Consider the following 15417-nt stretch of genomic DNA (forward strand, 5'->3'; position numbering starts at 1 on the left):
GAAGGCATCCTTTCATGCGGCACTTCCTACCCTGGCTTGTGCTATGGTCACTTGGGGTGCTTCACCCAAGTGACCAGGGTTAACACCAGTCAGGGTTGCCACTGCTTTGTGAGGCTGCGGCTAACTCGGCTGTAGAAAGCACCTGGAGGCTGCTGGTTCAGGTGGGATGGGGGAGCTATTCCTTCTGGAACCCTGGGAGGTCTATTCTTGTTGGGCCTCTGCTTCCTGGCCTCCCCTCTAGGTCAGTGGGCCTTGGGGGAAGCAGCTGGAAGGCTCGCTGTCTTACTGGCTGAAGATCAATCTGGGCGTTGGTATTCCAAGCACCACTCAGCTGTGGCCATCTCCCAGGGAGAGCCTGCAGCTCACCTACCCAGTGCCCTACACCCTACCCGTCCTCTACCAGCTTCCTCTTGACCCGGGCCCTACTCTGGGGTCCCCTGCACCAGGTCCAGAGTCAGATCTTCAGGTGAACACCAGGACCTGAGTGGAAGATAGACGCCTCCTGTTTGTCATCCCATGATTTGCCCTCCTTCCCTAAGGCACTACAGTGATCACAGCTGGGACTTTATTTTTTCCAAGAAGGACACCTTTTGACATTCAGGGTGCTGAGCAGCTTTAGCTGTGGGTGCCATTGGACTGGAGAAGGAGGACAGGTAGGAAGGTATACCAGGCACCCAGCAGTGCCTCTCCCAGGTTGCAGGGGACATGGGCTGTGGCTGCGTAAATCATGTCCACATTCAGGGAGTGCCCACGGAGGGCGTGAGCTATAAAATGCCCCTGGTAACTTGCTTCGTGTCCATCTTTCTCAGCAACCAGCCGTGGCTGCGGGGCTGTGTGTGACATGGCCATTCTTGCCACTCAGAAGCCTCCCCAAGGACACCCCAGTTAACTCATACACCAACTCCTCCCACTCTGGCTCTGCAAGAAACCTCCCAGCAGCAACTCCGTCCTCCCTCCTCATCCCAACACCGGGCTCTTCAAACCCGCCTCGCCGCCCTCTCTAGACTAAACACCATGTAGACCAGATGTGTGTGCTTTATTAATCACTAGAACCCCTAGAACAAGGAAGGTGTCCTACAAAATGTGCAGCACTCATGAAAGAAACCCCTAGGAGAGAACAAAGTGTTCCCCAGCCTCCTGCTCCCCTCTGGCCTCAGCTGTGGGCATGTGTAGGCAAGATGGCAGCCGCCAGGCTCCAGCTGGCCCAGAGGAGAGGCCCCAGGGGCAGGGCAGGATAGGGCTTGCTCTTTTGGCCCCAGGATCTTTGATAGAACAGGCAATGGCTGTACGCTGGCCCCACTAGCAGTCATGCAGGCCCCAAGATGGAAACCTGGGAGTCCCTCGTGTTCCCTTGAGTCCCCTTTCTCACCCATGCGCTAACCACCCTCAGGCTGGCTGCCCAGAGCTCCCTCCCACCAAGCCCCAACCCAGCACAACCCTTTTCACCACCCACGACCTCTACAAGCCCTTCCCTGCCCCTCACCTGCCTCCAGCCCGAGCTCAACCATATTCTCTGTCTACTGGAGGAAACCTAAACCCCCGCTGGATCTAGAAGACCCCTAGGTGGAGGAGGGGCGGTAAGGCCTCCCTCACTCCACTGCCCCCAGACTTGCTCACAAGCCGTTTGTACTCGCAGGCTGGGTGCTCTTTAAGTGTGCAAAGGCGTGAGGACCAAGGGCCCACAGGGCTTTGCTGAGGATGGCTGCCCCACCCTGTTCCAGTTTTCCCCCAAGCACCTTTTAAGACAAATGTCTTCCTGGGCATACAGTGGTCCACACAGAAGGACACACTGCAGTGGCTTCCGGCTGCTTTGCTCACTGATGGAGCCATGCCTGGCACCTGGTAAGTCTAAGTGCTGCCGAACGCGCTTCATCCCTCCCTGGGCTCCCATGGCCCCTTCACTTCCCTCTAGACAGCCCAACGTTACCCGGCTCTGGAAGCCGGCCTGACCCTTCTGCTAGGAGGAATCAAAACTTCTCAGTCCACCAGACACCTCTACCTCACTCAGGGCCTGCTGCTCGGGCAGTCTGTGCGGAGCTGGAGGGCAGGGACCGACCGAGTCATTTCTCCGAGTGGACATGGTTTACACTACAGATGGGCCAATATATGATTGAGAGTGAATTTAAAACGAGTGACCCAGGGTTGGGTCCTTTTGCCCCCAATAGCAGTTTACCCACCCGGATAAAGCCCTTGGAACCGCGAGCCAGCTCTCGGGCTGTGACTTCGAGCTGCACTGCACAGCTCACACTGATTCGATGTTCAGTCACTAGTAAGAGACGCGGAGACCGAGACTGAAACGCACTTCTTCCACCTCTTGCACCGTCGGGGCAAGACGATGCCAGCCCAGAGGGCACAGCAGGCTTTTGGGCTCCCCAGGATTGAGCCGAGATTGGGTTCAGGCCGGGGCGGGGTCTGGGCGGGTCCGGGGCGGGGCCTAGGCCGCGGCGGGGCGGGGTCGACGCGGGTCCCGGGCCGGGTGGCGGAGGCAGAGGCGGCTGCGGCGCGCCGGCTGCACTCGGGCCGAGCCATGCCGGCGGCGCGCGTGGAGTACATCGCGCCCTGGTGGGTCGTGTGGCTGCACAGCGTCCCGCGCTTCGGTCTGCGCCTGCAGCCGGTGGACAGCACCTTCAGCCCGCGCGATGAGAGTTACCAGGAGGTGAGCGCGCGCCAGACCTGAGCCACCGCGGACCCCCGGAGCCGGCCCGCGCGCGCTCAAGTCCCCGCACCACCCTGCTCCTCTCCGCAGCCCGCGCTCTCCACCGCCTCCCAGACCCCTTCCTCCGCCGCAGCCCCTTCCTTCTCCCATCGCTCCCCTTCTCCTCCAGGACCCTTGGCCCTGCGGCCTCCTCGGGCTGGGACCCTCGGGGTTCAGGGAAAGCGGCGAGATCGGAGTTAAGCCGGAGCCGGGAGGGGAGGACCGGCGCGGAGACTGCCTGCGGGAGGCGGGCGCTGGGCGCCGAGGGGCCGGGCAGCTCGGGTGGGGGCTGGGGCGTTCGTGACCGGGCAGCTCTGGCTCTGGAGGGGCGGGGATGTCGCGCGGCGCCCCGAAGTTCCCCTTGTGAGGTTCCAAGACCGGATGCTGCCTTCCCCAGGATAGCCTGGGGGAAGTTTGGGCAGAAACTGAGTTGAGGCTCCGGAGTCCGCAGCGCCCCTCCTCCCCACCCCGCCTGCCGGGTGGGAGCCGCTGCCGGGACCTCTCTCTGGGCCCCTTCTGCAAGGCTGCAGGGCTGGGGGAGGCGGCGTGGTGACCTCCCTCTCGCGCGCCGGAGCCCACGGCCGCTTGTGTTTGTTTCAGGGAGGAAGGTCGTCCCGGATCAGCCCCACCGCGCACCATCGTCCCCTGGTGTTGACAGCCAACCCCCTCCCTTTGTCCTCGCCTGCGCTGCCCCATCCCTGGCTCGTCCCCCACCCGCATGCCTTCCAGGCTCTGAAATTCTGGGGTCTCCTGCTCCTGGCCCGCCACTCCCCTGTCCTGGCACTTCTGCCTTTCCCTGCCCTGCCCACCCTTCCCTCCGCCCTTTCTGCACCCCACAGACAGAGCCCGGCCTGCCGGACCCTTGTCCAAACGGAAGTGCAGCCCCCGGCTCCGTCTCAGGTGTGCTCCAGGCCAGCCCGGCCCTGTGGCCCTGCTGACTCAGTTCCTTGGTTGGGTAGAGATGCCGGGGCGGGGCAGTGAGTGGGGAAGAGGCGTTAGTCCAGTGCTCTGGCAGGTGGGAGGACTTTGACCCCTCGGCCTCGCCTGGGGTGTCATGGGTGATTCCCCAACCCCTCCCCCCACGCTGTGGGGGGCCTTTCTGGAGGCTGTCCCCTGAGGCCCCTGTCTGCTCCTCCCCTTCCAGGGCTGCCTCCTTAGGGCCCAGGGGATCCTGAAGCCTAAGAAGGACAGTGACCAGGAGTCTAATAATAACCCCTAGTGGCCTCGCTGCCTTTGGGCCCAGGCAGTTGGTGCCAGTCCTTCTGGAGGAGGGGAGAATCCACCTTCCTGCCATGGAGGACGCAGGAGGCAGTTCAGGGGGCGTGCCTGCCCCTGCCTCTCCCTGCGCCCTGCCAGGGCAAGGGCCTGGAGCGCTGCCTGGACTAGCTCGGGGCTCCCCGACTCCCACCAGGGCGTCAGGAAGCCGATATGATTTCAGGAACAGCTGTGTTGTTGGGGGGGGGGCGCCCCAGATCCTGTTCCCGGGTCCCCATCATGTTTTTCTGTCCATTGGAGGAAATCTAAGCCCCCAGCTGGATCAAGAAGACCCCTGGGTGGAGGAGGGGTGGTGAGGCCCCCTCTGGCCGCTCCCGGACAGCAGCACCTGTCTTGCCAGCAGCTGGGCCGAGGGGCCTGTGCCTGCCCCACCCGCCCTCGGTCCCATGGACTGTGGGTAGCTGAGCTGGAGGGACCATTTATGGTCCCTGCCCCTCTCTACGCCCAGCGTCCTGCCCCAGACACCCTTTGTGCTGGGCTTCAGAGGGCACCCCTTCCGTGGCCACTGCTCCTCCTATTTTGTAAGTCCCTCTGTTTTCTGACCACTGGTCTTTCCTTTTCTCCTGAGCACCAGAGGCAGCCGGTCAGTTCACAGCATGAATTGGGCGGCTTCTGCGGTAGGTCATCTCAGTCCTCAAGGCCACCTGCTCTGCCAAGCCTGGGTGACTGTGATAACCGAGGCAGCCAGAGTAACTCTGGACAGTTGCTGAGGGCTCTCTGGGGCGGGCCTTTACAGCGTCAGCAGCCAAGTAGTTTGGCCCTCCCTCTGGGGGTGTTGGACTCCACTTCTCTCACTGTGTGACCCTGGGCAGGTTTCTTACCCTCTCTGAGACTTGCCTCCCTCATCTACAAGTGCTCATGGAAAGTAATGATCATGTAATAGGATGGACGGTCCCTGGCACCTAACAGGACCCAGAGGTAGACGTCACGAGATGATGGGCCTCGGGGTTGCAGCTGTCCAGCCACAGCACCTACAGGAGAGAGAGACCCTGCACTCCTGGAAGCAAAACGCACACAGGGCTTTAGCTCATGCCGCAGGTGTCCAAGCCTGAGGGTCCCTGTGGCTGCATTAAGAACTGGGTGAAGGTGGGCGTGGGCAGTGTGGGTCTCCAGGGAGGCTCTCAGGCGGAGGGACCTTAGAAGAGCAGGTCCCCTGGAAGATCCTGAGCAAGCTCGGTGCACCAGGCTCTGAGGAAGGAGGGGCTCCCGTTCGGTTTTGGGGGAGTGGCAGGAACCCCCAGTTCCCCAGGTGGCTGCCCCTCCCCCCTCGCCTGGGTGAACTTGAATTTGGGTCTTGGGGAAGGGAAGGCCACTTGGGCTGCGCCCACCATGCGGAGGTTGCCCAGCAACGGTGGGGAGAGCCCTCCTCGCCCTGGGGCAGCCCAGACCGAACCTTTGACAGGTGAGAAGGTCTGACAGGTGAGAAGGTCTGACTGGAGACGTCCCCTGGAGGAGCCAGTGAGAGCCCTAGAGTCAGCACGTGTCCACAACCCTGCTCGGGAAGGAGGAGACCCCCTGGCCCAGTGCCCCTCGGGCAGTGTTGGGGACGACAGGAAGGGCACCCGGCCCTAACCCCAGCTGTGTCTCAATGAGTGAGCCACGTCAGTGTCCCGGTCACCATCCACCCAGCGCCCCGCTGGGGGACAGAACTCAGGCTGGTGTCCCCGCCCCACGTCCAGCGCAGGGCAGGCAGAGGCGCCCTGGTCTCCACCTTCTCCCCACTGAGTCCCAAGTGCCAGTCCAGGTCCCTAGGCCTGAGGAGGGTCAGGGTGGGGCTGTCTGGAGAGCTCCAGGAGCCAGCGCAGGCGTCTGAGGAGGGAGGGCGGCCACTGCCCGGCGGAGCAGCTGAGGTGGGAATGAGGAAGGCCATTCACCCTGAACACTGCGTCACCGTCATCAGACAGTCACGCACATGAGCCCCGAGGGGTGGCCTTCCCGTGGGCCTGGGGCTCCCTCTGGGTGCTGCTGACTCCCCTGGCCTCCCCCCAGGAGGGTCACCTCCCCAGCTGTTGCCCCTCCCCCACCCAGGCCAAAGCCCCTGGGGGTCCAGCTGCAGTGTCATGCCACCCAGCTTGGGCCCTGCCCTGTGCCCCCCACTCTGGTTTTCTGACAAACCAGAAATAACTGAAGTGCCTTTGATGTGGGAGAGGCCTGAGCGCTATGTGGAGGCCGTGGGCCTGGCGCTGGGGGGCACGGGGGAGGCACGGGTGGAGTGGGGACTGTCCTCCTTAGCCCTGTCCCCCAGAGCAGGAGGGCCTGGGCCAGCCACAGGGCTCTTCCACCCCCTCCCCTGCCCCTCCCCCCACCCCCTCCCCTGCCCCTCCCCCCACCCCCTGCCCTTAGGGACTGGAGTGTTAATTAGGAGCAGGGAAATAATTGCCTATTAGAGCAGCAGGTGACACCAACTCCCTGCCACCACCTCCCTCCTCTTGCCCTTCCACCTATTGCTCCCTCCCTGCCTGTGCCCCGCCCACTGACCCCCAGCTTCCTGCTCCAGGTCTTGGCCTCCAGCACCCTGGGGGGCTGCGGGTGCACCGCCTACAGGAGCCCTGAGAGCGTTCCCAGGCTTCGCGCCCTTCCCTGGCTGGACGCATTGTCAGGACCCTAATTGAGGCCAGCTGCTGGCTGGAGAGGCCCAGGCTGCAGCCCCGGGGGCTGCCGGAGGTCTGGGCTCCCAGGGGCTCAGGCCAGGGAGGCTGATCAGGCCAGCCAGGCGCGGGGGGCTCTGTGGGTGGGTTTGGAGGAATTGAAGCAGCACCAACCCATACGTCATCTCCACGGCTTCATGGAGGGGGTGCTTCCTTGCACGGTGGGGACACGTGGTCAGCTCAGCAGTGGGACTGTTCAGGAGGCAGCAGGCAGTGGGGCGCATTAGCTGGCTGCATGGGAGGCCTGCCTGGGGGCTGGTGAACTTTTTTTTGTTTTTTAATTATTAGGAATAATTAGGAAGCCAAGCATGGTGCACACGCCTGTAATCCCAGCAGCTTGGGAGGCTGAGGCAGAAGGATCACAAGTTCAAGGCCAGCCTCAGCAACTTAGTGAGGTCCGAAGCAACTGAGCAAGACCCTGTCTCCAAATAAAAGATAAAAAGGGCTGGAGATGTGGCTCAGTGGCTCGGCACTCCTGGGTTCAATCTCTGGTGCCAAGAAAAGCAAATAAAAAGAAATAACTTACAGGAATATGAACAATTAAATGTGCAGCTCAGTGGATTTATTGGTTTTGTGAAATACCATCCTGGTCAAAGTGTGCTCTTGACCCTCCTACAGTCGCTACTGTTCACACCTCTGCTGCTGCCAGTGAGCATCTCTGACCTTGTACTTCATATAAACTGAACATACAGCCTGTGCTGGTTTGTTGCCCTCCTATACATTCCTCTGTGGCATCCATCCACCTTGTGTGTAGCTCCTATTTCCTTTTCATGGCTGCGTACTAGTCCATCTCGTGGCTGTAGCACATGGGCACTATCTTGTTGGTAGACATCGAGGTGGTTTCTCTGTATTAAGCTTCTGTGAACTTTGGTGTATGGATCTTGTGGGAGCATGAGCCCTCCCTTCTGTGAAGTAGAATTGCCTTGGCCTGGGGCTCCAGGGCCTTCCACGAGGGGGTGGACTGGACACTGGAAAACAGGTGACTACCCACTGTCTGAGAGGAACCTCCTGGGGTCACTGCTGGGGACAGTTGTGCTAATGAGTGCCCCCCCCACTTTCTCACCCGAGGGTCGTGGGATGGGGGTGGGGTCTGATGTGCTGCGGCCACTGGTCCTGGCCTCCCAGCTGCCCCCAGGAGGGAAGCCAGAGAGTCCCCAGTGCTCCCCTTGTCCCTGGGGAGCTGAGTCCTGCAGGGCGGAGCAGCTGGACAGGCCCAGGGAAGGGCCGGGGGCTACTGCAGGGGCCCCTACTGCTGTGCTCTGCCCAACCTGGAAATGGCCACAGGCCTCGGGCTGCAGCCGCTAGAGCCACTCTGGGCGTCAGGACCCAGCCTGTGTGTGCCCCAGAGCCCGGCTTGGCCCCCAGACCCCCAGCTCCTGCGGTCTCCCCTGCTGATCGCCACCACCACACCCGGGGGCCCTGGCTCAGGCTCTCCCTGACGGGCACGCTGGACCCCAGGGAATCTGGACGGGGACAGTGCCCGGGGGCACCTGGGAAGCGGGAGAGGCTGTCAGCTCAGGAGTGGACTTAGAGCCAGGTCCAGCGCTGGATGGCGGCCACCAATCCTGGGGCCATCTGGTGTCCATCTGGCTGAATCAAGAGATTGGAGGACGTGGCGGGGGGCTCCCGGGCATCCTGACAGACAGGCTCCCTCTGCAGGACCCTGAGGCGCTAGGTGGCCTGGGAAGGGACCCTGACCGCTCTTGCTGCTTCTGCTGGCCCCTGGATCAGCTGTCCCCTGTGGGGCTCAGTGAAAGGGGCACCACAGGGCGGGGAGGGTGTCCTGTCCCCACGCCCAGCACCGAGCCGTCTCCTCGTGGCTCTGGATGGGCAGCACCTGGAATGGGCGCACTGGGCTCTGCGTGGAGCGTGGCCGGCACAATGGGCCCTTTGCAGGCAGCAGATGTGCCAGCGTCCCTTCCAGGCCCCGCCTCAGGTCCCACTTGGTCCCCAAGGCATCCTGCCCAAGCTGTCCCCTCCCAGAGGCCTGTGGGAGCTTTGGTCCGCAGGACACCCTGCCCTGGTCTGCCTCCCTAGGCGGCCGGCTCGCGGCCCACACCAGGCACCTGGGCTCCACTCCCTCGCAGGCCCACTGAGACCCCCAGCTTCTTCTCCCTGGCCTCCACGTGGGCCTAGTGCCGGGCTCTCTGCCTACAGAGGAGGGGCTCCAAGCAGAGAGCAGGGTGGGGGACAGACGCACAGCTGCACCCCTGCTCCCCTCTGGGCATTCAGGGCGAGGGCCAGGGCACAGCTGACCCTTCCCTCCCCTTCCAGTCGCTGCTGTTCCTCGGGCTGCTGGCCGCCATCTGCCTGGGCCTGAACCTCGCCTTCCTGGCGGCCTACCTGGTGTGCGCCTGCTGCTGCCGGCCGGACCCCGTGGTGCAGACCAAACAGCGCAGCTCCTGCTGCGTCACCTGGACAGCAGTGGTGGCCGGCCTCGTGTGCTGGTGAGTGGCCCCTTGCCCCGCCGGGGTGCGCCGCTCCATCTGCCTGGGCCCCGGCCACCTGGGCTTTACCCACAGCTGACTCGAGGCCGGGGCACCCCCTTCCTCCCCCACCTGCAAGCCTGAGTGACCCTCAGCTGTCCGGCCACCTTCCCCTGACCAAGCTCCTGCTACCTGAGGAAGCTTGTCCCTAAATGAACACCGTCCCTTTTCTGGCCAAGCATTGGGCATCGGATGCCCAGGGTGGCGACGGGGCCCCAGTTCTCCTGCCCCCTGAGTCGACCAGGTGACACTCCCAGAGGGGGGCCTCTGCTCTCTGCACCCCGTCCCCTCCCACCTGCCGCTGGCTCTGAGGTCAGGAGAGTCTGGCTCCAGCCCCAGGATCGATAGCTTTTAGTGCCTTGGGCCCTGGGGGAGGGGGAGCGCTCTGGGCCACCCGGGCAGCGTCCACACAGTGGCGTTCCGGGAGGAGTGGGTTCTTCTTGTTTTTGTATCTATAGTGGCTTTTCCAAAAGCCTAGTGTCCCCAGCCCCAGGTGCTTGTGGGGGGTGGGGACCCTCTGGGATGGGGTCCTTCACGCCTCCACGGCAGGGCTGGCGCCTGGGAGCAGGGACACCTGGGTTCCAACGTCCAGGTTGAGTTGGAACACGTTCTTATCCCAGAGCCCAAAGAGGTAGCCCCGGGGCAGGAGCATGTGGAAAGGACCCGGCAGCTGGGGCTTAAGTATCAGTTTTTTTTTTTTTCTTTTTGTACTGGGAGTTTAACCCAGGGGCACTTCGCCTCTGAGACACCCCCAAGCCTTCTTATTTTTTATCTGGAGACGGGGTCTGGTTAAGTTGTTTAGGGCCTCGCTAAGTTGCTGAGGCTGGCCTTGAACTTGTGATCCTCCTGCCTCAGCCTCCCAAGTTGCTGGGATTACAGGTGTGCACCGCGGTTCCCAGCTTAAATGAAACTTGAAGTGTTCCAGCCCAGGTTGGGAGTTCAAAGACTTGGTATCACCCTCCCCCCACCCCGGCCAAGAGGGAGAGCTCCTGAGAGGTGACTGGAATGTCAGATCCTCCTGCTGAGTGCGGGCAGGGGTGACCAGGGAGCTGGGACCCCGGGGGCAGGACACCAGCCGTGCTCTCTACACAGGATCCTCGGTCCCAGGAACTCAGACTTAAATAAGTAAATAAATAAACAAACCTGTCCTGCAGAGCACAGGCACTCCCAGAGTTCTGACGGGGCATGTCTGTAAACCCATTGTAACATGGAAGACCATCGTCACTGAAGACGCATGGCACACACCTACCCTGCCCACAGCCTGGCTCCCCCCCCGCCCACCTGGACCAGGCTCGGACACGCGCATTCGCCCCTCGAGGGCAGAGTCCCCGGACACAAAGCCTGTTTCACAGTCAGCGCCGCCGAGCTGTCGAACACCGCACTGGAGGTGACCAAGGGGCCGTGTGGGTAGGTCTTCGGGTCAGCAGGTGGAAAGTCTGCAGTAGGGGACCGTGTACTTTAGAACAGTCCAGGTGGCTCCCGGGATGGCCACGTCCCATAAGCAGTAATTGCCTGTGGTTGAAGGAAAACCCAAAGCAGAAGGCGAGTCTGTGGCGGGATTCGTTCACAGCCGTCTTCACATTCGTCCCAGGCAGGAGGGGACCTGGGACACAAAAACCAGGCACAGATCTGCCTTCTGATCCTGTGGCTCTGGGTCTATTTAGGGGAGACAGAGGCATGCACTTGTCTGATGTGAATCATGACAACTAGAGAGAGCCCTCTGAAGGAAAGGAGCTGGGTGGCCTCCGGAGTTAGGTGGCCCCGGGTAACGTGGGCACCGAGGCAGGGTGAGGAGGCACTAACTAGGCAAGGGTGGGGCAGGAGGAGCAGATACTTCCAAGCAGAAGGGAGTGGGACACGTGCCAAGGCCCTGTGGCCGGGGCGCAGAGGGCTGAGAGTGGCCGCTGTGGCTGGAGCAGAGAGCCGGTGAGGCCTGAGGGTGCCGCTGAGGGGTGAGCAGGAAGCAGCCATGGGGGGGGGGGCGCAGTGTGGTGATGGGACAAGACCCCAGGCCAGACAGGACCCGAGCCACGCAGCAGCTTGCAGGCTGCCTTAGGGATTTGTGTCTTTTATTTTTAGAAGAGTGGGGTTCACAGAGACATAGGGTGACCCCATCAGCCGGGTTTAAGCAGCAGCCAGACCCCCTGGAGCATTTAGAACAGAGGGGCTTGAGTGTGAAGAAGTGTGGGTGCAGGCGGTGGTGGGCAGCGTGGCCGATGGGCCGCCTGGGGCACGGGGAGAGGGGAGCCCTTTGGTGGGTGGGTGGGAGGTGAGCTGGAAGGAGCTGCTGGCGGTGGCCCGGGCTCTGGCGCAAGCACCTGGTCCCAGAGGAGGGAGGGGCTCGCTGCCCAGGAACCTGTGAAGCGTCCAGGGGGCAGGGTGGGGGCACAGTGTAGGAGGGAGACTCGAGGGTCACCAGGGAGGCCCATGCTGTGGCCTGGCACATGGGGACAAGGAGCCTGGCAGAGATTGGAAGAGGACCGGGGCCAGGCCTGGAGAAGGAGGACGCTCTGGGGACGGCCTGGGGGCAGAGAGCAGCTGGCCAAGGAGACAGGAAGGCGTGGCCAGGCAGGGAGAAGGCCACGGGCAGAGGCCGCTGGCCACACGTATCCGGAGGGGCTGGGGTTGGAAGGTGCCCTTGGGTCGTGGCGTGGGGGTCATCAGTCACCTTCGCTGGAGGGAGCGGCCAGCAGGGGAGGGGCGCCGAGGGAGCAGGAGTGTCAGGGGACACACCCAACTCAGCCCCCCCCCCCCCCCCCCCCCGGGACCCAGGGAGAGGGGTGGACCCAGGGAGAGGGATACTGTCCCTAGAGGAGCACGTGCCAGGGTCCTGGAAGGCGCAGGGAGGGGCGTGGCCTGCTCTGCAGGGCGGGGACTTGGGATCTGGGAAGGAGGGTGGCGTGGCACCCCCGGGGAGGCAGGGCCGGCAAACCCTTTATTCTGTCTCTTCTGTCCAGCAGATGGCTTCCCACAGCCCAGGCAGGACCTGTGACACCAGGAGGGACCCAGAGACCCTCCTTAGGGCAGGCTGGGGAGGCGAGGTGGGGGTCAGGGAGGATGGTTTGAGGCCCACCTGGGTGAGCCGGCTTCCATCCCCAGGAGCCCAAAACGCCAGGGCTCCCCTGTCCACAAGGCAGCTGCCAGCCAGGCCTGGGCCACCGGTGACAAAGCCACAGACTAGGAGAAGGGCAGACCGCCGGGTGCCGCCATGCCCAAACAGGAGCGGGGACGAGCATCGGCTCAGGGTCCTCAGAAAACACCAGGCTGTGGCTGAGACTGGAGGAGAGGACCGTCCCCAGAGAAGGAGCGGTTCTTCAGCACCTTGCTCACTTTGGGGCTGGGGTGGAGGCCGCCTTAGAGAGCCCAAACCCCCAGCCCACAAAACCAAGAGCAAGTCACCAGTGGAAGACGGTGTCGCAGGGCCACGCATTTAACGTCTGCATAGTTCAGTTCCTTGACACTGAGGAGAAAATGGAGGGCACCAGGTGCAAGTGGACTCGCGCCTTGTTACACGCTGGGATTTACACTGTGGACCACGGACTGTGTGTGTGAGAGACGGAGGGAGAGAGATCCCGACAGAGGGAGAGAGGGAGGGGGAGAGGAGAGGTGAAACGCGCAGGACCCTCCTCCTAAAACGTGGGGTCCCTAGGCCAACAGATCAGTGGGGGCTGCTTGTCCGCACCTTGAAAGCCTTCCAGGTGGGTCCGTACCTGTGCCATGGCCACATCCTGAAAAGCCGTGAACCAGGGGTGACGGTGTCCTGGAAGGAGGTCCCCCAGGGGGTTCCCTCCTGGGTAGGCCTGTGGGCCTCTGGCCTCTCCCCACAAATGAGTGTTCTGGCTGGACGCGGGAAGCCGCTGGTCAGTCTCACTACAACCCCGGGAGGCGTGGACCAGATCGAACGTGATCGATGCAGAGTCAGATCTGAAATGGTGTGCTCAGGCCGGAACCCTGGGCCAACACCAGCCAGATGAGATTTCACAGAGGGATTCAGGTTCTGCTTTTGGTTAAGACTCAATAAAAATCCACACAGCACTTTGGAGGGAGGAGGGACGGGGCTTAATGGCAGCTCTGCCAAGAGACGCAGGCTCTGCGCTAGACCTCAAGGTCAGTGGGGGAGGGAGCCCAGAGCATTAGCCCCCGAGCCTGGAGCTGGGCGGGCAGCTCCATGTTCCAGAGTGACACTGACCAGGTAGACGGTGGCACCGAGGGGACAGTGGTGACAGGGACCAGGGCCTGCAGACCTACCCAGGAAGGATACGTGCCTGACCTGAGGAGCGGGAGACGGCAGGAGGCCGCACGGAGGTCAGGGCAGTGTGGGAAGATTGGAGGCACCTCCTGGGCCACCCTGAGAGCAAGCCAGGACCCCAGGGGCGGGAACCAAGGAAACCAGGTTCACAAGCTGGAACTGATCTGCAGGGACGTCAGAGGACAGGGTCGAGGATGCGAGGGCGCCCTGATTCCTGAAGGTGTCGGGAGGGCCGGGGCTCAGCCCTGGGCATGTGCTCTCCCGGGACCACAAGGCCAGCTGTGCAGAGTCCCCTGGGGAGGTGTGAAGGTGCGGGTGCCCACGCCCAGCCCAGCCCCGCTGCAGTAGAGTCCCCAGCTGGCCCCTGGTCTCCCACCTCCCAGGGTCAAACAGAATGTGCTATATGGAGCCAGCTGAGTCCTGCTCTGTGGCTTGGGGGGACCCTTAACCTTCACCCCCAGACATCGTCCCACACTCCAGCCCCCAGGAAAGAGCTCCTCACCCCGGGGTCGTCAATTCCGTGGTCCTCAGTTCCGTGCCCAGCCCAGACGCCCCGCAGTAGCTGAGCAGATAGGGGTGGGATTGGTCTGGGTGGTGGAATATTACTCAGCTCGGGTCGCAGAGGACACGGAGGAGCCTCCCAGGGCCCTTACTGAGGACGAGAAGCCGATCTGCAAAGGCTGGGTACCATGGGATTCCCACTGTGTGATACTCTGGAAAAGGCTCAGCCGTGAAGACGGCAATGAGATAGGGGAGGGGACAGCGGATTGAACAGCAGGGCTCAGGGGCGTTAGGGCCCTGGAACTCGCCTGCAGGACACAGTGACGGCAGATACGCGTCTGGTAGATACGCGTCGCTGACTTTTGTCCAAACCTGCAGAAGTGGCAAGACCCCGAGTTAGTCCCCTTCCCTGTGGGCTCTGGTGGCCCTGCTGCACCCGCTGCTCCGCAGCCGTAGGAATGCGCAGGTTGGTTTCCGATGTCTGTGTCCGAGGCGGCCACACAGAGGGACAGGACGGTGGCACGCTGCTTGCCGTTCCGCTTGGCCATGAACCTAAAAGTGCTCTAAAACTCGTGTTGGTTTGGTTTGGTTTGGTTTAAGGTGGATCCAGACGTCCCCTCTGGTGTCACCTCTAACCTTCCGTCTGGGTGTCACCACTAACCTTGGGTCTCTTTGGCAGTGCTGCGGTGGGCGCTGGATTCTATGGGAACAGCGAGACCCACGATGGGGCGCACCAGCTCATCTACTCCTTGGAAAACGCCAACCACACCTTCTCTGGGATCGACGAACTGGTAAGGCCCGCGGGCAGTGGTCCCCGCACGGACACCGATGGGTCAGTGTGGCCAGGACAGACGTGCTGGGCAGCCCGCAGCACACGGTGGGCCTGGGCAAGGCCCCAGGGCAGGCCTCACCTCTGGGCCTTGACTGCGGCGAATGGGCAACTGTTTCCCAGACCAGGGGGACTTCGAGGCGGCTGGGGGTCAGATCCCACTCATTTTCAGGAGCTGGACACTTTCCCATTTGCTGGTCACCTTTCCCCCTTGGACTTGGAAAGTCAGCCCCCTGCGTTTTTAATGTTCTCTTTAAGGGCTGCACACAGTGTCCTGTGGGGTCCAGGAGATGTCAAGGGGAAAACCTAGACACAAAGAAGGGCCTGTAATCCCAGTGGCTCAGGAGGCTGAGGCAGGAGGATCGCGGGTTCAAAGCCAGCCTCAGCAACTCAGTGAGGCCCTAGGCAACCTGTCAAGACCCTGTCTCAAAATAAAAAATTAAAAGGGCTGGGGATGTGGTTCAGTGGCTGAATGCCCCTGGGTTCAATCCCTGGTATCAAAAAAAAAGAAGGGCTGGGGTATAGTTCAGGGGCAGAGCACCTCTCTGCAGGTGTGAGGCCCAGGGTTCCATCCCCAGTACCCCAGGGAGGGAGCCAGGGAGATTCCACCTAAAACCCTGTAGCACGTCCTCAGGGATCTGGCTTCCCCTGTGACCCTGGCCAGGGGCTCCCGGTCTGCAGGACTTGGCTGGGCTGGCCAGAGAAGCTGGATTTCAGGGGAAGGGAAGGGCTTC

General features: G+C 62.4%; 1 protein-coding gene and 1 long non-coding RNA gene across 2 annotated transcripts in view; both read left to right on the plus strand.

Moving 5' to 3' along the window:
• Positions 1-2476: 2476 nt before the first annotated feature.
• Ttyh2 (tweety family member 2) overlaps positions 2477-15417 on the plus strand; it is a 36894-nt gene continuing 23953 nt past the window's right edge. Inside the window, exons 1-3 of the mRNA XM_046463447.1 lie at positions 2477-2656; positions 8893-9065; positions 14534-14645. Of these exons, the coding sequence (XP_046319403.1) occupies positions 2528-2656; positions 8893-9065; positions 14534-14645 (414 nt within the window). The 5' untranslated portion in view covers positions 2477-2527. The remainder of the gene's footprint in view (positions 2657-8892; positions 9066-14533; positions 14646-15417) is intronic.
• Positions 6315-7149, plus strand: LOC131424905 (uncharacterized). The gene is made up of 2 exons (XR_009228538.1): positions 6315-6634; positions 6907-7149. It is a non-coding gene; the product is annotated as an uncharacterized LOC131424905 (long non-coding RNA).

The sequence above is a fragment of the Marmota monax genome, unplaced genomic scaffold (genome assembly GCF_021218885.2).
Source record: "Marmota monax isolate L192 unplaced genomic scaffold, Marmota_monax_Labrador192_F-V1.1 WCK01_AAM20220418_F8-fsc00208, whole genome shotgun sequence".
NCBI classification, from domain to species: Eukaryota; Metazoa; Chordata; class Mammalia; order Rodentia; family Sciuridae; genus Marmota; species Marmota monax.